The sequence below is a fragment of the Camelus dromedarius genome, chromosome 2 (assembly GCF_036321535.1).
Source record: "Camelus dromedarius isolate mCamDro1 chromosome 2, mCamDro1.pat, whole genome shotgun sequence".
NCBI classification, from domain to species: domain Eukaryota; kingdom Metazoa; phylum Chordata; class Mammalia; order Artiodactyla; family Camelidae; genus Camelus; species Camelus dromedarius.
The window spans coordinates 30,355,349-30,379,413 of NC_087437.1; the positions used below are offsets into that span (position 1 = coordinate 30,355,349).

The 24,065-nt window shown below is 36.7% G+C and overlaps 1 protein-coding gene across 1 annotated transcript; it reads left to right on the forward strand.

The window, feature by feature from the left end:
* Nucleotides 1–21,445, forward strand: MME (membrane metalloendopeptidase; the record flags this gene model as incomplete). Its single annotated transcript, XM_064492154.1, is given in 7 exon segments — nt 1–59; nt 5,514–5,633; nt 7,266–7,399; nt 7,531–7,596; nt 10,546–10,641; nt 10,981–11,057; nt 17,672–21,445. Coding segments are annotated over 7 exon segments (652 nt in total), but the record flags the coding sequence as incomplete, so codon positions are not given.
* Between the last annotated feature and the right edge of the window lie 2,620 nt (nt 21,446–24,065).

A 24,065-nucleotide genomic window follows, 5' to 3' on the forward strand; every position in this document is an offset into this window, starting at 1 on the left:
GTGGATAAGCGGAGCAGCTGTAGTCAATGCATTTTATTCTTCAGGCAGAAATCAGATAGGTAAGGTCTATTCCTAAATAATTCTTTAATATTTCTCTATTGTTCCCAAGCTGTAGTGTGTTGCATGACCAATTTGTAATACTCCCCATAAAAGCACAGCTAAGGCTGAGTTACTGATTTATTGAATATCCTCCTTGAAAGTAAATGCATCCATGTACCTCTTTTCACTATAAAAGCAAAATTTATATTAGTATAAATCACATTAAGTAGTTTTGTTTCTTTTACAATATTCTATTTATAGGTGAATGGTTTATCTTATTTCCAAGTACTTTTCTTTTATTTCTGAATACTTTTTAAAAGTTCCTTATATCTGCATAAAGTTATGTTAACTTAAGGACTCTCTAAGCATCATCTTAAGTGGTTTAAGTTTCCAAGAACCAAATTTTCAGAGATCCAATTTTCCTGTCAATTCTGTGTGCTGGCTCTGTTAGAGATAGTCTGTTCTGTATCATCTTTTTTCCTGGAAGGCTCCAAGGGACTCAGAAAGTTGAAAGTCAATTATGCTAGTTTGAACCATATGAAATTGTATTTACTTAACAAAAAAAATTTTAATCAAAAAATTTTATATGTTCACTAATAGTAATATCACAAAAATATGCCTAAAAATTAATACATAAGTGAATAATATAATGAATAATGAAAAGACTTAATATAACAAAGATGTGTATTTTTCTATTCCTGGGTATACCTTGACATCTTTAAATTCTCTCTTAAGTATCTCATAAATAGATGCATTTTTTCCAAAGGGTTTTTAGTATGTAGAAAGGCACTCAACTGATAAAATACTACCAGAAGTATTCTAAACAAACAGTACAACCAACTTCTCCAGGTGTACTCAGTTTAGTATGTCATTTCTAAGTGTGGTCAAGAATCAAGAAGGAAGATAATTTCAGTATTATTCTACTACTCTTTTTATATCTCAGAGTCTGCCTGAAGCCTCATTTTTCTTGAATTCTGTTATTAATTACATTAGAAATTATGAAAAATCCTATACGATTTTCACCATTAAGTTAAAAAATAAACTAAAAAGAAATTGTAACCCTTATTTTAAAGTTTGATTATTATTTTTAAAGCTAGGAAGTGTTCAAATTAAGAAGTCATCCACATTTTCTTCTAGTATTTTTTATAGATTTTTATTTTTGGAGCAAATCTTTACTAATACAACATTGTAAATCAACTACACTTCAATTTAAAAGATCTTTAATCCATCTGGAATTTATTTTGGTACATGCAATGAAAATGAATTATGATCAGAAAAAGTTTGTCTTTATGCCTATAACATAGGTAATAAGTAAAACATGTGCACTGGGTTAAAATCAGTTAGCTCAAAGTCTCCCAGCTAGTGAAATGATTACCTAAACCCAGATCAGAGCCTATTTAATGATCAACTCAGAACCCATGCAGTCTATCCTTTGTAAGGTATTCCTAGAAACCACTCAGACCTTTTCTTAGAAGTACCTTTATCTCTGGAGAGTCTTTACTTTGAAGATCTCTTTTGATATTCAGTAGTTCTGTGAGTGTAAGATTTAGTTTGTTCTAGACTTGGACTTAAACAGGTTAACTAACTTTTAATGGAATCCCACAGTGAAGTGAGGCAGCCTGGATTCTGCATTAGGACAAACTAAGGGATATCACTTTATTTTAATTCAGCTCAGGATTCTGTCAGAACTTTGTGCTGATTCATCACCATAAGAAGAGCCAGAGAGATTTTCGGTAGGACCACTCTGACATGTTTATCCCTCTAGCCCTTCTCCAGGGCAGGTCCACACAGTTTAGGTCAAGATAGTCCTTGTTTGGCTTTGAATTACCCCATATCTTTGGAACTGGCTCATAATTGGTCTACCTCAGAGATTCCCTAATCAGAGAAAACCTGGGAATGTTCTTACTTTGAATTTAATACCGTCAGACCAAACAAGCATAAGGCAAAAGGAAAAAGAAGGTAAAAGTTGCCCAACATTTCACAAAGTAGACAATTATCTTCTGAATAATCAAGAATTGGCTGTGGTAAGCATTCTTAATAAATAAGAAAGACCTTTTAAAGATGCTCAAGTTAAATTCATCTGATGGAAATATGAAATCCGAAAAATTGTTACCTCTTTTCATATGCTTCTCTGCTAATAACAGCAGTTCATAGAAAGGGAAAGTGTCATAAAAGAGGAGAAATCTTTGACATGTGTACATTTTCTCCTTGACAGTTCATTTAAATCTCCAAAGTGGGGATTGTCTTAACGAAAAGTAATTGAAGATCCAGATCTCCATCCTTCTTCTTGATAAAAGTGTGTGTGTGTCTATCCATACCTAGATATATAACTTTTGCAATGCTATCTTAACCAATTTAGTACCATGTGCATTACAGAATTAGTATTGGTATAGAACATCATGTGTCTCGTAAATGACCCTCCCACCTTTACACAAATACCCTTAAATTAGATCACATAAAATTTCTCATGGGCTTTGTCTTTTTATGTTATGGTGAAAAAAAAAAAAAAAGGAACTTGTTTTATTATCATATAAGGAATTATTTATATTAAAAATATCTACTTTTTAATTCAATTCCCACCAGTTTTTGTGATAACTCACACAAATAAGCTACATTCAAATTTTTATGCACTCTCCTACTTCACGTCAATAAAAAGAAGTTATCTTCCAAGACAGGAAGGCATACTGAAAGTGTGTAACTTACCGGTTTCTATTCTTTGTGTAATGGACCTTTAGAGACCTTCATGCCATTAGGAAAGCTGCCCTTGAATGTTTTGTCAAATGTTTATCTGTAAGTTCCAGGCACTATTCAATAATTTCATTAAACCCTCATGTCTTGAACAAGGAAATAATCAAGTCATAATGGGAAGTCTTACTGCTGGTACATTCTCCTCTTTCATTAACAATCAAAAATTATTTTTCAATCTTAGAATATTTTTGGATTATTCAGTGTTTTCAGCCTAGGTTATCTATAACTAACTTGACATAATTAAATTTTCTAAAATTGTCCTATTCTTAGGAGTCTTATTTTCAGACTTGGGAATTAAGAGTAAATATTTCCAAACGTATTGCTCTTCCATTTAATAAAAAAATAATGCTTAATTTCTCCCACCAGAATTTGATTTTACTTGATTGCAACTTGGGTTTGACATCAAAGATTCTAAAGTGGAATTGCTTGCAGCCTTAAAAAAAAAAACAAGGAAATGAGGGGGGCAGTGTGGGGAGAGACACAGTCTTTTGTTTCATGAACCAATTTAATTGTTGACAATCATGAACATAAAAAATGCACAGCTAAGCAGTTGGTTATGAAGAGTTTGGTGTCTACTAGTAACAGCAATAAGGCTAATGGGGAAAATCCTCACCATAGAGATTTAGCTGACAGAGTCAAAGGAGAAATCATAATTTGCAAAGTTGAACTTGAAGACTAGTATTTAATGTAAGCCATAAAAATCTTATCACTTGCCTGAGAATGGCATATCCAGGTATAATAAAAGCAGCAGGATCTTTACAGTTACTGTGTAGTCTTGATAGCACGTTTCATAAGAGCATTTTATATAATGGGTGGATTTTAATCAAAGTACATGGTGTGGGAGATTGTGTTCACTTTAAGTTAATACAGTACTGCACATAATTTTTATACTTCAAGCTAAAAATAATTTCTTGGCACCGTTGATGGCTCAGGCAGCTACATGTGAGGTATAATGTTCATCAAATTCTCCAAGGACAAAAATATTTATATATTTTTATTTTGTCATTTTGAATGTTATGACAACTTTCCAGTTTCTTTTTTTTTAAGATCTAGAGTGCACTTAAATTGTCCAGCATATTTTAAAATGTCCTCTCTAAATATCTAATATTTATCCCTGGAACCTTTGCTAGGCTCTAGCATACTCACCACCCCTCCTCCACCTGAATGACAAAAAAACAAGATTTGCTACTCTGTATTAATTAGGTCTAAAATTTCTTAAGGTCAAGGACTTTCTGCTGTACTCTCCATGTAGCAATGCCCCAGGGCTTTGCAAGTAACAAGTGTTAATATTAATTATTTTTTCAATTACATAATGATGTTTCAGTGGATACTAGAATTTTAGAACATGAAAGATAAAATTACAAAACTATGGGTGATATGAGGTAAAGGGAGGGCATGTGTGTGGAAATGTGGGAGACCATGGAGACAATGGCCAGGAAGAAGATGCTGTATTTAGTTACAGAGCAGTGATAAGCCATCCAAGTTGTTTTTGCAGGGGAGTGATAATGACCACAGTGGAACTTTAATCTGGCTACAGGATAGATTAAATTCAGGACAGATTAAATTCAGGATAGATTATAGTTGGGTGAGACTGGAAGTGTGAAGATGGATTAGGAAATTAAGTAATTCTTAAGGCCTGAGAGTGTGAACTAGGAAGGGGCAGGAAGACTGATAGGAGGAGATAAACATGAGATGCTACCAGAACGAAGGTACGTGGCCTGATCTTTTCCTAAATAGATTGTATAAAATTTTGTAAAACAAAGGAGACATCGAAGATAAACAGAAAATGTTCACTTTGGGTGGCTGAGAGTCTTCACATGCCATTAGCAGAAATTATAAAGTCAAAGTGATGGCTTAGAAAGGAAAATGATGAATTTGATGTTTGACACATGAAATTTATATAGTGTGAGACATCTTACACGTAGAAAGTTAGCAAGATAAGACAAGTGTTAGGGTAGACGTAAAAATTATCGTTTATTTATTTATTTACAAAATCTTTAGGACACCATAGGAAATTCAGTCATTCATTCATTTATCATTGATTATTCATTTATTCCATACATTTCCTGAGCACCTATTATGTTCCAGCCTTCATCTAGTTTTAGGTTCTAGAGATAATTAACTGAAAAAGCAAATGGACTCAAAAACAAACGAACAAATCTCTGCTCTCAAAGAGCTAATATTTGAGGTGCTTTGGAGGCAGACAAGAAGAAGAAGGGCCACCAACCATAAATAAATAAGTAAAGAGTCATACATGCCTGGATGAAAATTAAACAAGGTTGTGTGATTGGGGAACCTTCAACTGAGTGGCTCTGTTTATTTACTAAGCTATTGTAGATGGATAAAATGTTAGAGACAGTAAAACTAATACTTTCTGTTATTAAGTAACTATTTCTCCCAAATATTTGCAATGGGGAAGAGACCTTATGAATGAAGATGATCATTTTCCCTTGTTCTTAACTCCTTATAGCAAAAAACAATCTTAATGGATATCGTAAAGTGAATTGGGAACATAAATCATAGATTATGATGCCACTCTGGGATGAACTCTTTGCTGTCATCAATAATAAAAGACCTGCATTTGTTTCTATCGTGGAAGATTTTTGTATACAATTAAGTGAAACCAACATACCGGAAAACAGCTTAGCAGGCAAGAAGCCAACCCCAGGCCTGTCGTCTGCAGAATAAAACCACAAGTAGTCTCTAACCATCTTCTTTCCTTGCAGTCTTTCCAGCTGGCATTCTGCAGCCTCCTTTCTTCAGTGCTCATCAGCCTAACTCATTGAACTACGGGGGCATCGGCATGGTCATAGGACACGAAATCACCCATGGCTTCGATGACAATGGTAAAGTACAGCTGATGCTTTTCTTTGGCTGAGATATATCCTAGTAAACCTGATCAAGAGTTATTATAAGAGGGGAGGGATGGCTCAGTGGTAAAGTGTGTGCATAGCATGCAGGAATTCTTGTGTTCAATTCCCAGTACCTCCATTAAAAATAAATATATAAATAAGTAAATAAATAAACCTAACTACCTCCTCACCCAAAAGAACCCCAAAATGGCAAAAAGGTTATTGTAATTTATCAATACAAAAACACATTTATTCATCAGCATATCACTGGCCTAATAAATCACCACACTTTTAGTATTCCTTACAAATTGTTGGTTGAGAAGATCAGAAATTTCTAAGAGTGAGGTTAGCAATATGTGCTTTATATTCTGACAGAATAAAACATATATTCACATTGAGAAAACACTGTGATGTATTTTCAGCACCAATGGTAACGTCTGGTCTTATGATCATTTGTGTCTTATCTCACCAGACAGACTTTTAGATGATAGGGTCCATGTCTTAATTAGATGTAAACTCTGAAAGTAAAATGCCCATAGGATTCTTAAACTGCTTGTGATCAGAGACTTTTCTTTTCTTTTCTTTTCTTTTTTTTTTTTTTTTTTTGCATCTTACACCTACTACCTAGTTCAGGGTCTTACAAACAGTAGGCAGTTAATGTTTATATGCTGCCCCGAACGGCAAAGTAGATTTAGAGTTTCATTGAAATTTGAGAGGACTAGAAGTAAGGACATGAGATAAAGAGGTACTAATTGAAGCTATAACAAAAGTCAGTTCACAAATGGAAAGACAATAAAAAGAGAACAGCAGAGAGAAAATAATCAAGCCTTAATCCAATTTTTGAGAGCCCAGGAAGACAAGGAGACAGGAAGGACATACTAAGCATCTGTTAACTCAATTAAACTACACAGCAATCTTCACAGGTAGGTGTTAATACTCTTTCCATTTTTCAAGCAGAAAAAATACAGAGAGACATAAGACATGCTCAAAGTTACAAAACTGGGAATTGGTGAGCCAGGATGTGGGGTCAGGTGGTTTGTCTTTATACCCCTTTTCACAGACAACTGTTTAAAAGATGATAAAAATTAAGTATCAGACATATGATACATATAAATGTTGCTGAAGCTCAAAAAGGGGAAGATCAGTAGTTAGGATCAGCAAGAAAGCTCCAGGGGGAAAGGCAACTTTTCCCTTGTGCTTGAAGTACTGGGAAACTGAGTCCACAATGTCTAATGAAGGGTTTGGGATATGAAATGAATGCTAGAGTGCAATATTGACCTCTGTAAAATCTCGTAACATCAAGTTAAACAGACTTGGTTCAGGTGAAAACTGTCCAACAGAAACAAGTCATGATTTCAGGAGTGTTTATCTGGTGGCCTCGGCAGAGACATCAAGAGCCAAGCGGGTAAAACATCTGGGTTAACACTAAGGCGTATCAGCAGACAGCCCCAGCAGTCCAGGTTTCATCAGCTCGGGTGAGAAAGGAGAACAGTTTCTCTCATCATCTGTGCAATTTAATGTTCTCTCACACAGTGGTATTTCAGTCCTTGCGCCTTGAATTACAGATACCTTATTGCAATTCCTGACGTAAAGAGTTCTCATTTTACTTAAATAAATATATTTCAGGCAGAAATTTTAACAAGGACGGAGACCTTGTTGACTGGTGGACTCAAGAGTCTGCAAATAACTTTAAAAAGCAATCCCAGTGCATGGTGTACCAGTATGGAAACTTCTCCTGGGACCTAGCAGGTGGACAGCATGTATGTTATCAGCACTCTCCTGAAAAGTTATATTCAATCTTAAGTGAATTGCTGATGCTTTCTTAATAATCCAAACACTGGTAAGGGTCTTTAAGTGGTTTGTTAACATTGTTTTCTGTTTTTCTTAACAGCTCAATGGAATTAACACACTGGGAGAAAACATTGCTGATAATGGTGGTATTGGCCAAGCATACAGAGTGAGTAATAATATTTTCTTCCCATTTTAGTGGTTGGAGTGTATATTGATCATATTTAATCATTCATTTAAAGATTTTTGCAAAAGACACATATAATGTAAGGAATAAATGATAAATAGAAAATGAAAACTACGTAAGGAGAAAGAGAAATATGCTAACCAGAAGGGGCAATACAGTTGATGTGACTGAGCTGAATATCAGTCTCTAAGCTTCCAAAAAGCCAAGGAGAAAAGGAAATACAGACTATTATAATGACAGAATTGAGGAGACATGTAAATTCTACAGAGGAGCCAATGTTTTTCTAAGAAATAATCTCTGAAATACATCTTTTTAGAAAAGCTAGTCTATAAAAAGGATTATTTCAGAGTCATTGATTGATGGACTGAGCAGGACTCTCAGTTTCACAACAGAGAAGCAGTATTTGGGAGCAATAATCAACATAAACCACCGGCATAATATTAAACCATAGTCCAGTTACAATGATAGTGAGGGACTGAAGTGAAATGGTTCCAGCATGTGGTTGTGCAGTAGTCCAAACCATTATACTCAGAGGAATATATTGTTGGAGCATCCGTTAGAATCGCATTCAGGCTTCCATTCATTTTACCATTCAGCAATACTTGTTGAGGTGTGTTTGGCACTTTTCTTGGTGCTGAAGATACAGCTTTGAATACATAAAAGATGTCATTATTTGATGATTTGAGTGAAAATTTAAAATGGCTTACTGAACATTATGTACATGAGAAAAAGTATGTATTTTCAGAAAAGAGTGGAAGAATAATGGTCTTGGAAGCAACAAGGAAGAGTGAGCATGATTTTGAGTCATTTTTCCCAACCCTAAGGTAGCCCACATGTGAAGAAAAAGCAGGGTCTACTTGAGAGGGTATAGGGGACAAGGTGTCTGCAGGGTAGAACCAGGTCCTGAGACAAAGATGGATGGAATATTCAGTGGAGCAGATGAGGATGTAGGGTTGGAGGGCTGGAGAGCTTCACTGGTTGGGTCAGGAAGGAGGGACTATCAGAGCCATGTTGGAGAGATGACTGGTAGGACATGTGACTTGAGAGTGACCCTGGATGATCAAAGTGTTAGTCTTGGGAGATTAAGCTGGCTGCAAAGTTTCCAAAAGAATGAGTCCCAGCCAAGTCCTGGAAGATGGTAGATTACTGCTTCTTTAAATGCTTAAAGATTTTTTTACTGGGTGCCAGACACTGTGTATTTTTCCTCTTTGGGTGTTGGATATTTTTGTTTTCCTATAAATACTCTTGAGCTTTATTCTAGGATGCAGTTAAATTCCTCAGAAATGGTTTGATCCTTTTGGGTCTTGCTTTTACAACTCGTAGGCATGTCTGGGGTAGTGCTCAATCTACGGATAATTATTCTTCGCTGCTGAGTCAAGACCCTACTATGTAATCTTGAGGTCTTCCATTCTTGTCTTGTACGAGTACCAGACTCATTTTTATCACTTTTATCTCCAGTCCTTTTCTGCGGTTCCTTCCCTAGGCTGGGTAGTTTGCTCATATGCATATTTATATGCCAGCTGAATACCTGAGGGAGCAATTTGATCTCTGAGATTCTTTTTCTCTGCAGCTTTCTCCTCTTTAGTACCCTCTCCTTGGTGTCACTGAACTCTCACCCACACAAGGAGTCCCTCAGGCTCCCACTGGGGTTTCACACTCTACTTTGTGGCCTGGAAATGCTCAAGGCTGGGACAATCATAGGGCTCATTTTGTTTGTTTACCATCTTCTAGAGACGACTTTCCTTTTTGCCTGATGTCCAGTGTCATGCAAACCGTTGTTTAATGCATTTTGTCTATCATTTGGTTGTTTCAGTAGGAGGATAAACTCAGTCCCTGTCACTCCATCTTGTCTGGAAGTGGAAGATACTGTTTGCTTTTAATATTCCATGGTGATTCTAATTCATAGCCAAATTGAGAATCACTGCTGTATAAATCTGGCCAAAGTCTGTATTAAGGGTATTTTCATAGAGGTCTTCACATAGAACCAGTACAGAATTATAATAATGAAGCAAATTACAATTGTGCAAATATTTTATTATACATGAAATCTCAGAATGTCACGCTCCCTGCTTGATTGTGAGCTCCCTAAGAGGAACAGGCTCAAGCCTTTCCCATATCCCCAGCATCTTTGCACAGTAGAGACTTAATAAATCTATGTTGATGGCAAGTAAGAAGAAATGAAATATATCTTCTGCATATCTAATTATCACCTTTCTTCGTATTAAATTGAAACTAACACATCTCAGAAAGTTATTGTCAATCCCTTTCTTAGGTATACTTAGTAAAAGAAAACTGCATTTTTCAATAGTGTCCATAAATCCTTAAGAATTAAGAACATTTTCTGGCACTCAATTAATCTAAATTTCTTCTTCCTAATGTCACTGAGGTTCAGTCTATTTTGCCCTGCCTTCCGGGGACCATAATAATTGCTCATCCTTATTCTTAGAATCATAGGATGCTAGGCCTCTAAGGGATCTTAAGAGAATCATTTGACTTTTGGCAAGAATCACTCAAACTAAGTCTGGTGTGAGTCTCTTTTGCTGAGAAAAGTAACTAAGCAAGGATAGTGATTGCAGACTCCCTTGGCAATCTTTTCTTCCACATAGCTAGACATATCCATCTGTAGAACAACATTTATTTAAGTTTTTCATCACTTATTTAAGTCATTCTTTCATCTAGCTGACATTTGTTGATCATCTGACATATACTAGTCTTTTACCTGTTAATCATTTATCTTGTTCTTTTCAGAGTTTTGTAAGTAAATTCTAGTCTTTCTAATCCATTAAATAGTTGTAGTTTGCTATATCTAAATGTATTATTATGGTGATTCTGATATAAAAGGTTAATTACTTGATTACATGTTCTTTGCACAGAATTATGTATAAGTTTACAAACTACAAACATCATGTTTCTATTTCATTAACTGCCTAGGCCTATCAAAATTATGTTAAAAAGAATGGTGAAGAAAAATTACTTCCTGGACTTGACCTAAATCACAAACAACTGTTCTTCTTGAACTTTGCCCAGGTATTGTATCTTTCTTGATTGATAGATATGAAAATCATTTTGAGTTATAATTTCATAGTAAGTTAGATGTTGCCTGCTGAGTTTTCTTGTTTTAATCAATTGTGGCAGAGCATTTGATTGACTAACTTTCATTATGTGTAACAGACTGTCAGATCAGATTAATGATAATTATGTTCCTGGTTGCCTATTATTGAACCTTATTTGAAGAGTAATTGGCTGAGCATGCAGAATTCCAATTTAATTATTGCAATAGGAAGTTTTTTTGCTAGACTGTCCAAACAAATAATCCTTGATGGAACCTAAGTACGTTGCTTTTGTTTTTCTATTCCTATTTCCTAGGTGTGGTGTGGGACCTACAGGCCAGAGTATGCGATCAACTCCATTAAAACAGATGTGCACAGTCCAGGCAACTTCAGGTGCGTGAGTATGAACAGCTGTGAAGGTGCTCCAATACTGTCTCCATTACTTCAAATTCGGAGGCCTTTTTCCAACTCGGATTCTATAAAATTTGGAAATCCAGTGCTTTTCACTCACTTGCCCTTTCTTCCTCCCTCCCTCCCTCCCTTCCTTCCTTCCTCTCATTATTTATTATATAGTCCTAATTATTTTTGAAATTATTTTGTATTTCTTCTTCCAGTTTTATTGAGATATAATTAACATACAGCACTATGTAAGTTTAGGGTGTACAGCACAATGAGCTGACTTACATCATGAAATGATGACCATGATAAATTTATTGAACATCCATTATCTCATATAGATACAAAATAAAAGAAAATGAAAAAATTTTTTTTGTGTTGAAAACTCCTAGGTTTTACTCTTTTAACTTTCATACATAACATACAGCAGTGTTAACTATATCTATCATGTTGTACATTATTGCTCTAGTACTTATTTACCTTATGATTCATAGTTTGTACCTTTCAACTACCTTCAGCCAGTTCCCCTTCCCTCCACCTGATTACAAATCTGATCTCTTTTTCTATGATGTATTTGTCTGTTTTTGAAGTATAATTGACCTACATCACTGTGTTAGTTCCTGGTACACAGCATAGTGATTCAATGGTTTTAATTTTTTAAAGTTGTGTTTTTCCTTACTGAAGTCTTCAGAAATTAAGGTCTAAGAATATAATTCTGAGGATAACAGAGAGCACTTATAAACTCACACAAACCACCATAACAACCTAATTTGTCAAAGCTTTGCCCTACGTAGCCTCATGAACCAAAGCATATAGCCATAAAAAGTCCAGGTGGATTTAAGTAATATTAATTATTAATACCTTGTACATCTGGCATCTTCAGAGAACAAGAGGTAACAAATTAATTTTTTTGATGGCTAAAATTTGTCTCGAGTATTAACATTTTTATCCTAACCAATGGATTAAAATTTCTCTAAAATAAATTTTCTAGCTTCCTGCCTTATTAGCACAGTATCCTGAACAAAACCTGAGCTTTCTTTTTCTTGATGACACAGACTACTGTTATGACTTACTTATGGTTTCACTGTTTACTAGATTTGTAAAATCCTTAGGAGCTATAATATGTGGAGTTATTTATTCCTACACTACAGAGCCATTGATGGTGATACTTCTTAACTTTTCATTGTGGTTGTTTATTAGGTCTTTTCTGTTTTTCTCTTTCTTTTTACTATATTGTCTGTCTTCACCTGTCCCATTCCTCCATTTCGATTAGCTCAGAAAACATATTCTCAAGACTTTTATGGTAAAAAATGAATGCAAGCTTTGAATTAAGAAACATTTGAGTTTCAGCCATGGCTCTGCCATTTACAAGCTGATCCTTAACCTCTGTGTCTCCATTTCTTGATATATAAATTTAGGATTGAATTACTATGATAGTTCCTAGGAGGATTAATGTTACTGTGTATGAAGTACCTATTACATATATGTATTTGAAAAGTAGCGCTAGGATTACTTTTAGATTAGAGAAATAAGAACAGAATATCTATGAAAAAATGTGTATGAATTTTGCAACATTCCATATTAGCTGACAGTCAAGGGCTTTTTTTTTTTTTTTTTTTTATTCATTTCTTATGTCTGCATGGTTCAAAATGTAAATAACTAATCACCAGTTAAGTGATAATTTAGGTAGATATGTAATTGTTTTCTACCCCCAATTTTAAACTGAGTACTTTATTATAAATATATAAAATTATTTATACCTGTCATTTTCTTTGATTTGGCCCCAAAGATGCCTCTTTGACTATTTTTCATTCATAATAAGAGAAGTATGTGTTGATTTTTTTAAAGGGTAAATGGAATGCCAACCTTTTGTCAAGGAAATTATTATTTTTACTGGAGGTAAAAGGATTTCCTTGGCAAAAGGTTGAAGTCACATTTAGTTTTGGAAACAGGCTGCTTCCTGGCTGTACAAAGTGAAACACATGTTTTTAAAGAAACTTAAAAACTAGTAAGATACTGAGTTGCTGTTGAAAAATTGTGCATAGTGGTTTCTGCAGAAACTCTTCTGAAACAGAGGGAGATTTTGTAACTTTATGCTTAAATAACCACAGTATTAAAAACAAAAGGCAAAGTATATTGCTATAAAGCTGACTCTATAAAACCATGTTAGGTCTAATCTATAATTGTTTTATTCTTCCTAACTAAAGTTTTACGTATTTTCAGATAAGCTTCTAAAACTTTGGTGTTTAAAACAAAAACGTTTCCCCTTGTATTGTAGAAGTTGAATTTGCAATTTAAATGACTTATTTTAGGAAATCCAGTTTTTGTTAGCCATCTACAGTCACTTCAGGGAATGGTTGCTATGATAATATTTACTGTATTATCTATAAATGTGTTTCTAAAGTTATTCAGATGTAATATTTCTGTATGAGATATAAGGACCTGATCACTTTTTAAAGCAAGTTCAAGTAGACAAAATGACACCAATGTCTAAGCCACCTGGAAAGTAATGCTGCTAATTTACTTAGGTTGCTTGAGATCAGCTTCCAGTAAGAACAAAGGGCACTTGAGAGAATTAATGCCACTAATAATACAAGAAACGTTTTCCACAGCTTAATTTCTACTACTTCTAAAGGAAAAGTCTTTCTAGTGTTTTATGTAGACATTTTCAAGTTACATGGCTATTTTGTTTCTTATGGTTCAATGACTTAACCTGCCTAAGCCAAACCCTCTTTGAAATACTGCTGTTTCCTCCATTTATTAGCATTGGTTTCTGGTATTTTATAAACGATGTGAATTTCGGTGGGCCTCATAGAACTGCTATAAACACTTACTATTCTTTGGGCTATACCTGGGAATCTATTCAGACATTTATTTCTTCATGAATTTCAGTGGAACATATGCTGATCAAAGTGACCTTACTTTAAAAGGACCATGAACATTAGTTAATGATAAAGATTGGATAGTTTATCTATGAACACCTTGTAGACAAGTCATTTATTTAAAAGAAGTAATCAAATATTGTCAGAGAACTCACTAATTGCAAAAAAGCTCATTCTGTAATTTAAAAAAGTTATTTGCAGGCAGGAGTAGTCAGATATGTTATAGGATATAAAGTCCATTCTTGGTTACATGATGTTCAACACCATATCTTTTAGATATTTTCAGTACAGGTGATTATTTGCCAAGGGAATAAACAGCAGCACTGTGATAAAACGCTTGGTATAATAAAGTAAAAATTTCAAGTAGATTAAGACATAACCAATAAAAGTATTATCTTCTGTTATTGTAAACAGAAACACAAAAACTACAGTTTTCAGGTAGCATGAGATTCCTGTAAGAATATTAATAAAATATGATCCCATTCTTAGAGAAGAGCTTCATTTTAATTAATAATGTATCCACTTTTTAAAATAGACTATTTTTGTCATCCATCCAAAGATTTGATGTTATAAACAATGTAACACTAATTAGAGTCCTAGGAAAGTAAGTGAAGCCCTAGTACGTTGTTGACCTGATTATTCAGAATTAAATTATCTAAATTGAAGTCTTTGGAAGGAAAGAGAGGAGCTAGAATGGAGAAGGAGGGCATGTGGGTCAGTTTGAGTGTTGCTGCGTGGCCAACTCCCAGTGGTGTGGGGTTAAAGTTTTCTTGTTTTGAGGTGTATGTGTATGTGTTTCTGTTTCTTTAATATTTTTAAGAGAAACATAGAATTAAGCCATCAGTTAGGGCATTTTTACTGAAGTGCTTATCCCCATATGGTGATATTTAAGACACAGTCCTTTGAAAAAATGTTAATTACCAGCCAATGATTGTCAAATGCTTACCTTGTCCATCAGGAAGCTTGCTCCTCAGTCTGAGGAACAGTCAGACCACTGTCATACTGTCCCTCAGCCAGCTAATCGGGTTTCCTAATGTGGGAAGAGGATTTTTTTTTTTTAATTGAAGTACAGTCAAGTACAATGTGTCTATCTCTGGTGTACAGCACAATATCTCAGTCATGCATGTACATATATATAGTTGTTTTTATATTTTTTTCCATTAAAGTTTATTACAAGATATTGAACATAGTTCCCTATACTATACAAAAGAAACTTTTTAAAATTTTTTTCTCTTTTTTCTTTTGAGGATTAGATTAAATGAATCATAGCCCCTCTCTAACTCCCAGAGTCTGTTAACCTAGAATCTTAAAGACTAAATACTAATATAAATTTCTGATGTCTAAAGGCTTTTTATTCTTATATGTATGATCATAGATCATATATCAAGTGAATTTGTTTTTGAACTTTCATGTGTAAGAAATCATATTAATTTAAACCCTAAGCTCCCACCCTAAGCCAGGAAGTGAGAAATCTAATTCCAGTCATTTTCAGGGCCATAGAGGAATCCAGTGGCATCTCATGAGCCTAGAAATTAGGGAATAACTTCCTTCTCCAGCCTGCCACGGTCACTGTTGACATGCTAGAAGTCCGATTGCCCTGTCTAAAGTCGGGTGACTCCATTTCCTTCCACTGGTTATGGTCGACGGCCGCGGGAGCGTCCCCGACAGACACGTGCCATCCCATCAGAGATCCCCTCGGGGCTCCTCTCAGAGCGAGAGGCGTGTCCTTGCTCTTCACACAAACTGGCGTTCCTGGGCCCCTCTTCAGGCTTGGGAGAGTCAGTCTTCTCCCCCTCAAGTGGACCCATACATGGAAGTTCCTCTGCTCTGCCCTCCCCGCCTCAACTGCTCCCCCACCCCATCATACCAGGAAGATTCCTTTCCATCTTTAAGACTCCTCTAAGAGTTCTCAAAAACATACAACCAAAAATGTTTACATCCTTCCTAAAGGATAGGGGAGTTGTAGCGGGTGGGAGACTGAGAAAGAGCTGATGTGGTGATGGATGAGACATTAGGAAGCCAGACTTAGAAAATCCATATGGAGTGGAGGTGGGGAAAGGAAATGCTTTCTTTCTCTCTAGCTGGTCTACAGTAGCAAATAAACCAAAAACACTGAACAGTGTGTTTCTCTGTAATGCCCTGTAACTCTACCTGTAATCACCACGGCCAGGGGATGGGCTTAGTCGTTACGTCTGGAGCCCTGCAATATGCCAGGCACTGTGCTGAGCTTTGGTGCTGCAGCGGGGAGCAAGGTATACCTGGTATTTGCCCTCATAGTGGTTACAGTGTGGAGGGTATGTCAGGGAGTTACAGAAGGAGAACAAATCATTGCACATTGTGCTCAGTGCTCTGACAGGGCTGATGGGGGGCAGAGATGGGGGAACTCATGTGGACAGTGTTCCAAGAAGGCCTCAGGTGGGGGGAGGGTGTTACAGCGGGGGCATGAAGTCTGGGAAGGAGTTAGCTATGTAGTCATGGGGGAGGAAATTTCCAGGGAGCAGGGTTGGCAGGGACAGCAGGCCCAGAAGAGGGAAAGAGCTGGGCCAGTTTGAGGAATGGAAAGTGGATCAGTGTGGTTTGAGCCTCATGAGGATCAAGAAGAGAAAGATACTGTGAGGAGGCGTGGAAGGTAACTGGAGCCACCGGGATGCTGGAGACCATGGAGAGGAGTTTGAATAGCCTTCAAGCCCCTGGAAGGTTTTAAGTAAGAGAATTATGGAACTTGACTTAAATTTTAAAATTCACTCTGACCACTGTATGAAGAATGGATTAAAAGGGAGAGAAATGCTCGGACTCATACACGCGCACACGTCTGCCAGGTGGGGAGATCTCAGCAAATTAGCACCAACTCCAAGTCTTCCCAGCGGTCTAGGCTGCTTGCTGCCCAGCCCCCGGCCCCCAGCCCAAGGTGGCTGTGGTGGGGGCGGGGCAGTTCCCGGGGGAGAGAAGGGAAGGGGCTGGTTCAGGGTTGATGGGAAAACATCCCTCTGCCTCATTGTACTGACCTGGCTGTCCCTCCAATGCTGCTTGGTGCTGATAGTGAGTTGAACAGTGTTGTTTTTGCCCATTGGGGTCAGATCAGAGGAAATTGGCATTTGCCAAGCCTTTCCAGTTACTCAGGCTGAATCCAGTTTCTGATACCTATGAGGTTCTTTTGCGAATAAAGAAAATAATTATCTTCCCTATTAAATCAAATCATCAAATCAACAAATATCTACTTGAAGTCTGATATACTGAAAGCTATTGTGTGAGCCCTTTTAAGATAAGGTAAGAAATCATGATTTTATTCTCTGACCAAACTTTTCTTATAACTGCAATCCCAAATATGAATTATTCATTTATCTCACAAACACATATAGAGTGTTGATAAATGAACTTCCTGTGACAACCTGAAGATGCAAGTACTATTATTATATGCATTCTACAGAAAAGGAAACTGAGGCACAGAGAGGCCAGATAAATACAGTTCATAACCAGGATTCAAACCAGGCAGTCTGGTTTCAAGATTGGTGCTCTTAAGTCCTATAGTTTACTACATCTCCACTTAAAAATTCTGTTACTGAAAAGGAATGGGTTCATTCTAAGAGTTTTGGTTTTTTTTTTCCCTTTTAAACTGAAACTTCCAAACCCATTCTCTTGGCTTTTACAAAGAAAGTCTACAGAGCTCCTATGTGGTATGGATATGAGTATCAAATTCTCATGGTGACTCTTTTTTGCTTGTAATTACAGGATTATTGGGACTTTGCAGAACTCTCCTGAGTTTTCAGAAGCCTTTCACTGCCACAAGAATTCATACATGAATCCAGAAAAGAAATGCCGGGTTTGGTAATCTTCAGAAGAAGCAGTGCAGCCCTGGGCTAGACTTGCCAACATCACAGAAATGGGGAACTCTATCCAAGAAAAAAAGGGCCAGAGAAGTCACTGTAACTACATGGAGGTCATTCACAGAGATGAGAGCATTGTGATAAAATGAAGTTAGGTTATGCTGGGAAAGGTGTGGAGGGTGGAGGGGTCTAATGTCTATCAAATCAATCACTGCTCACTGTGTAAATAATGCTTAATATCTAAAGATAATACTACCGTTCATGTCTATTTCTCGTATGATCTGCCAGTTTGATGTTGTCTCTTGATGACCGGGACTTCTAATCACAGGGAGAAAGATGAGGTTGAGGAATTCATTCGGCACCAAAAGCACAGCACCCACGTGAGAGTTAAACACCCGTTGCCTGTGTGCTTATTTTTACTTTTACTTACGACATTTATACTCCTTCAGGGCTCTTCCAAAGAATTCTTATACATAGTGGGGCCTCGGGACTTAATGTAGTTTTAATCTATTTTTGCCAGTCATCAGTTATCCATTCTGAGAGCTTTGTGTTTTAAGCACTCTTAGGGCTAAAATGAACGTCTGAAACGGTTTCTGCTGTTACTGCTTTGACTGATCATGAGATTCTTGAGGCTCCCTGCAGTTTTCTAAGCAACTTCTTGTTCTCTCTCTCTCAAAACTTGGCCTTTTTAAGAGATTTGTAGTAATGTATAAATAATTTTTATATTTAATTATTAATGACATTTATGACTAAGGGATTGTTATTATAGGTAACCGTTGAATACTGAACCTCAGACTGAGATAAAGAGTTATGAACCAAAATCTGTAAATCACAGATGAAGATTTGAGACTTTTTAAACTTATAAACCATATTGATGAAAAGCTTTAAGCATAAACTTTGGGGTAAAAATTGCCATGGGACAGTGGTCTAAAGATACCTAAGAGTTGTGGTTTACAAGCAGGATTTTCTAAATTAAATCTGTCCCTGAAGGTGGCTGTGAGAAAAGGGCAAAACCGCATCTCTGTAGCTCTGCGTCTCCTTATCTCTTCAGGTTTGTCCTCTGATGGAAGTATTTTGATAATAAATGGAAATTATGAATTCATTACTCACTAAGCTTATTGTGCCAGCCATCTAGCTTTGGAAAGTGCATTTCTGAATAGACATGAGAGACTCCGGTGCATCCAGTGGGCCTGCTTCTAAAATTCTAACTCGCGTACAGTTCTGGGAGGGGGACGGCAGCCCCTGATGGCAGCTCGTCTCTTGAGGCTTTTATGTTCTCTTTTCCTGTCCTGTTGGCTAGTTTAATTCATTTCATTACTTGATTAATATTTTACAAAAAAGGTCCAAAAGCCTTATTTTTTTTCTTAACAAAACACGGAAATGAAGGAATATCCAAAATAGGAGTGCTGGTTTTTCTGCCTGTTGAAAAATGCCCACTTAACGTGTTTTTTCAAAGTAGAATTGAAATATAACATGTATACCGAAATTTCATGAAGCTTAAGTGTATAGCTCAGTGAACTTTCTCCAGCGGAGCACCCCCCTGTAGCCAGGACCTATGAGAAGCAGGACATGCCCCAGAAGCCCTTCTCAACTGTCACGTCACTCTTCCAAGGACAACTACTGGCCTGACTTTTTTTTTCTTTTTCTTTTTCTTTTTTTAAAATTTTTTAATGAGGAGAAAGTAATTTTAGGTTTATTTATTTAATAAATTAAACACACGAATTGAACCCAGGACCTTGTTCATGCTAGGCAGGCACTCTACCACTGAGCTATACCCTCCCCGACTTGGCCTGACTTCTAATATCAGACATTAGTTTTGCCTGTTTTTGGCTTTTATGTAAATAGAATCAGTCAGCATGCGTTCTTTTTTGTCTGGCATCTTTCACGCAGCTTTACATTTGTGAGATTCATCTATGTTGCATGTGACTGTGGATCTTTCCTTCTCATTGCTGAGTAGTATTCTGTTGTGACTATGTTACAATTTTTCTGTTCCATTGTGGATGCACTTGAGAAGTTTCCAGTTTGGGGCTGTTACAAATAGTGCAGCTATGAACATACTTGCATAATATCATCTTTATTTACCTGAGAGTTTTATGGACTAATTTCCACAAGTCCTTTCTAAAATCATGAACATTGAAAATATAGTTTTAACTGTTCAACTGACCAGCCTATACTCTTCAAAACTGCCAAAATCAAAAGACACCAAGAAGGCCTGGGGAGCTGTTCCAGATTAGAGGAGACTGAAGACTACGTGACAATAAATGCAATGCATGATTCTGAATTGGATTCCGGACCAGGAAAAACAATCACTATAAAATACATGTTTGGGACAGTTGGCAAATTTTAAAAATGAATGGTGGATGAATTAATATATTTTGTCAATGTTAAATTTTCTGCTTCTGATTAAAAAAAATATATATATATATATAGTTTCAAGCTAATCATGGATAGCCTTATTCTCCCCCCTTTATCACTACCACCATCATGGTGGATAATTTGAAGTACACTTAAGTGTATATTTTCTTAAACTTAAAACATTCCTAAGTAATATTAATAGTGGAAGCAATTGGAGCATCCAGCTCTGAAGAGAACTTTTGAATTATTTAATTTCCATGCTGTCAGAGCAGCTGAAGAACCAGAACTGAAGAGCAACCAGTACGAATTATAAAAAGGCACCAGACTCCCCCACTGCTAGCTCTTTAAAATATCAGGCTTCCATCTTCATGGAGGAACTTGAGTGAAGTTTTCTGGGAAAAAAAAAAAAAAAAAAAAAAAAAAAACTTCTCCAGTGCCTGGATCTTTTATCTCCAGAAATATAAGACTTCCTGGGGCTAAGGGATAGACCGACGTCAGAACACTAGTACCCCCCACCGCTCCTCACGCACGCGGACATCAGTAATTGTACACAGCACCGTTGTTGAGCTGCGTGGCACCTGATGGTCTCTTACTCACTACCAATCTCTTGGTGTTGTCCCATTAGATAAAATCTATTCGTAACGATCTCACATGTAAGTCTAATTATGCCCAAATCCTGGTCAAGAAAAGAGTTAGGAAGCTGAGACACCAAAGATTGGGAGCTGACGTCACTCAGGGATGAAGACAGAAGTTCTCGGCAACACCATTGATAAGATGTCTGCTCTGTGCTACACCATCTACGTAAATTCAGGTGTAAGGTGGAAAGGATGCTATCCTGGGGGAAGAGTCCTTTCTTATTTCTAATTCTATTCTGCTACTAATGACAAAGTGACCTTGGACATTTGATCTTTTCTCTTGGGCCTCTGCTTTTCCCACCTGAAATAAAAATAATTAGATGCTGTCAGTAGTGCTCAGCAAGAGAAGCAGAGTGTGTCCAATGTTGCCTTACTCTTAATCTGTTTCTAGTTAAGAACCATTGGGTAGAATCATCTCAAAACTCCCATATAAATGTTTGAGTCCAATTAGACCACATGATAATCCAAAGAACAAAGATCAAAGTTTTGTTAATTTGGGGTATGTGCTGTTCTTAAGAGTTTTCTCAAAAACCTTTATCATTCCTGTCGTCACAGATGTAATTCTCCAAGTAGATGATAACTATTACCTTGGAAATAAGACTCCAACCCTGTCAAATATGGAAGGTCAGAAAGCTATCAGGCTCCAGTCTCAAAAATACAAGATAAAAATAAATATTGTTCATACTGTTGCTTTTGTTTTTAGTCAGCTCTGTTCCAGCCTCCCCACCTCCACGCTCAAACCACCACCCAGCTCAATGCCACCCCCATATGAACCCTCATAGCATTTCTGTCTTGAAAAACATTAAGGCCAAATGGCGCTTTTATCTCTATAATCTTACCCTTCCTGCTAGAATCAAACTGAATCTTTTCAATATGAGTGATAGAAACTATTTTGCCAATATTTTCTTGTTTTCACTATCCTGTTCTTGCAAAGATGCCATAGTTTCCTGATCTGATTTGTTTTCAAAAGTTAAGTGAAATGGCTGCCAAATGCTGTAGAGAGTTACCGGCATAATCAGATGACTTAGGTGGGAGCTAAAAGTACCTTCATGCACCGTCCCTGGACTGAGGGACTTGACTTTTGGTTGAACAGATGAAGAAAGGAGCCACATGCAACTAGTATGCAAATGGCACATGTTTATTGCATTCTAGTCTTGTTGTCTTAACAATGTTGTCTTAATTTCAGCTCCTTTGTTTTTTGCATTTCCTCTAAAATAGTGAGAAACACTGCTAGCATTTTCAACTTCATAGTTAGATTGCTTCTATTTTGTTGTTTGATGAAGCCTGGCAGAAGAGTGAGCACTGGTTCTTGCCGGAAACGAGGATGAGCTCTCAGCTTGGGCACTGCAGAAAGACTGGAAGTCCAGCCATTGTGACTAATTTTGATACTTCTGGATTTTCTTTCTACCCAAACTAATGGTTTTTTCAGGTTTACCAGGCATCTGATTTGACTTCTGTAAATGCACTTGCTGTCATTTCTGACCTGATCATCTCAAATTATAATGCATCCTGAAAGTTTACCTCCAAGAAAACAAAAAGGGGATCAAGTACCTGGATTATTGATTACCTTGGTGTTAATCCTTCAGCACACATGCTATGCAAGCTCTATGTTCCCTGAAATATGGCGCCCAAGATGTTAATGCTAAGATGGTGACAGCAGCTTTATCCAAGATATCAAAGAAATAGGGAGAAAAAACTAAACAGCAGAAAATGTTTGGCTTTGTTCAAAGAAGATATGAAAAGGATGCAATGTTAAATATGCATTATTATATCAATTATGTTAAAATAGTGTTGCATAGAAAAGGAGTTGGAAGGATATGTGCCAAAAATTAACAGGGAATATCATTGATTAATTATATTACAGGGGATTCTTATTTCCTTTTTTTCCTGCATTTTAAATATTTCTATAATGTGAAAATGGCATATTTTTAAAGCCATTTAAAAAATGTCATTTGGGAGAAAGGAGGAAGTGTGGGAGAAATGATGAACAGGAGGGGAATGACAGAAAAATGGACCAAAAAAGAGAAATATAATTCCCCTGGATGTAAGATGTGCTGATTTATGTAAGAAGCTATTTAGTTTGGTATCTCAGTCTCCATAGACCCAAGGAATCCAGTGCAGAGGATTCAGGTCACAGCTTCCTGCTCCCAGCATGCTGGATCTCAGGTTTACGAGATGGCTGGACACACACTGCTTAACACAGGGTGGGGGAATTTGTGGGCCTTCAGCTGACTGTGCTCACAGTCATTCCGTGAGCACAAAGCACGTGCTCCAAAGGGTTTTTATCCCCTGAAAATGCTAAAGGGCTCGGCTGATCTGGCCACAGTCTCTCATTTGGTCTCTATCCATACAAAATCCTAGCATTTGCCAAACCCTGACCAAAGGATACAGCCTACAACTGAAATGGAAGCCAATAAATTATACAGTGATCAGACCTAAATGCTCCACCTGGTCAGTAACGTGATTACCTGGGGGTCAGATGTTAATGTTTAGAGGTTGAGCAGGGAGGGGGCAGCAGGGTACAGTTAATTCTAGGTGACTCACTGCTTCTGTTTGACTTTGGTTACAAATCAAACTCATGCTAGGTTAGCCAAAACTAGAGACTGTGTTGGTGCCCATTACCAAATCTGGGGCAAGTAGGAGTAACTGGACCTCCTTTTCATGTGTCTCCTTTATTATAGCAGATCGACATTCTACAGAAGGAAGCCATGATGGTCGACCATGCCAGGCTCAAAGATTCTCTGCTTCCTTCCCAGGGGAAGCACAGGATCTAACTGCAGTAATTTGACAAATCCTAGAGAAAAACCGATTGGCCCATTTTAGAAACATGCCTACCCATGTGAATAAGCCATGGGGAAGTGAGAATGTTGTAGAAATTACAATCATTGGTTCCCTACAGAGTAGAAGGGCAGTTTCCCAAAAGAAGAAAAGCAGTATTCCTAGAAGGGAAAGGAAAAGAAACATGCCCACAACACCAGTAACACTAGATATTTCTTAAAAGCTTTGCAAAATATCTCAGTTTGGATTACATTGTGCATATTAAATTTTGAATGTGTCAATTTTAATTTTGTTTAACCAAAATGAAGACATTAGATATTTTACTTAGATTTAATATTTTAAAAAACAAAGTTGGTAATAAAAGAAGGTGGGAAGGAAGAGAAATAATACTGATTATTTATTGTGAGCAAGGCCCATAATATAGGTTGTTTGTAAAAAGTGTCCATTTGATGTAACTCTCCTGTGAGTTTATGTGAGTTAATTCCTATTTTACTGATGGTGAATTTCATTTCAGAAAAGGTAGCTAATTGG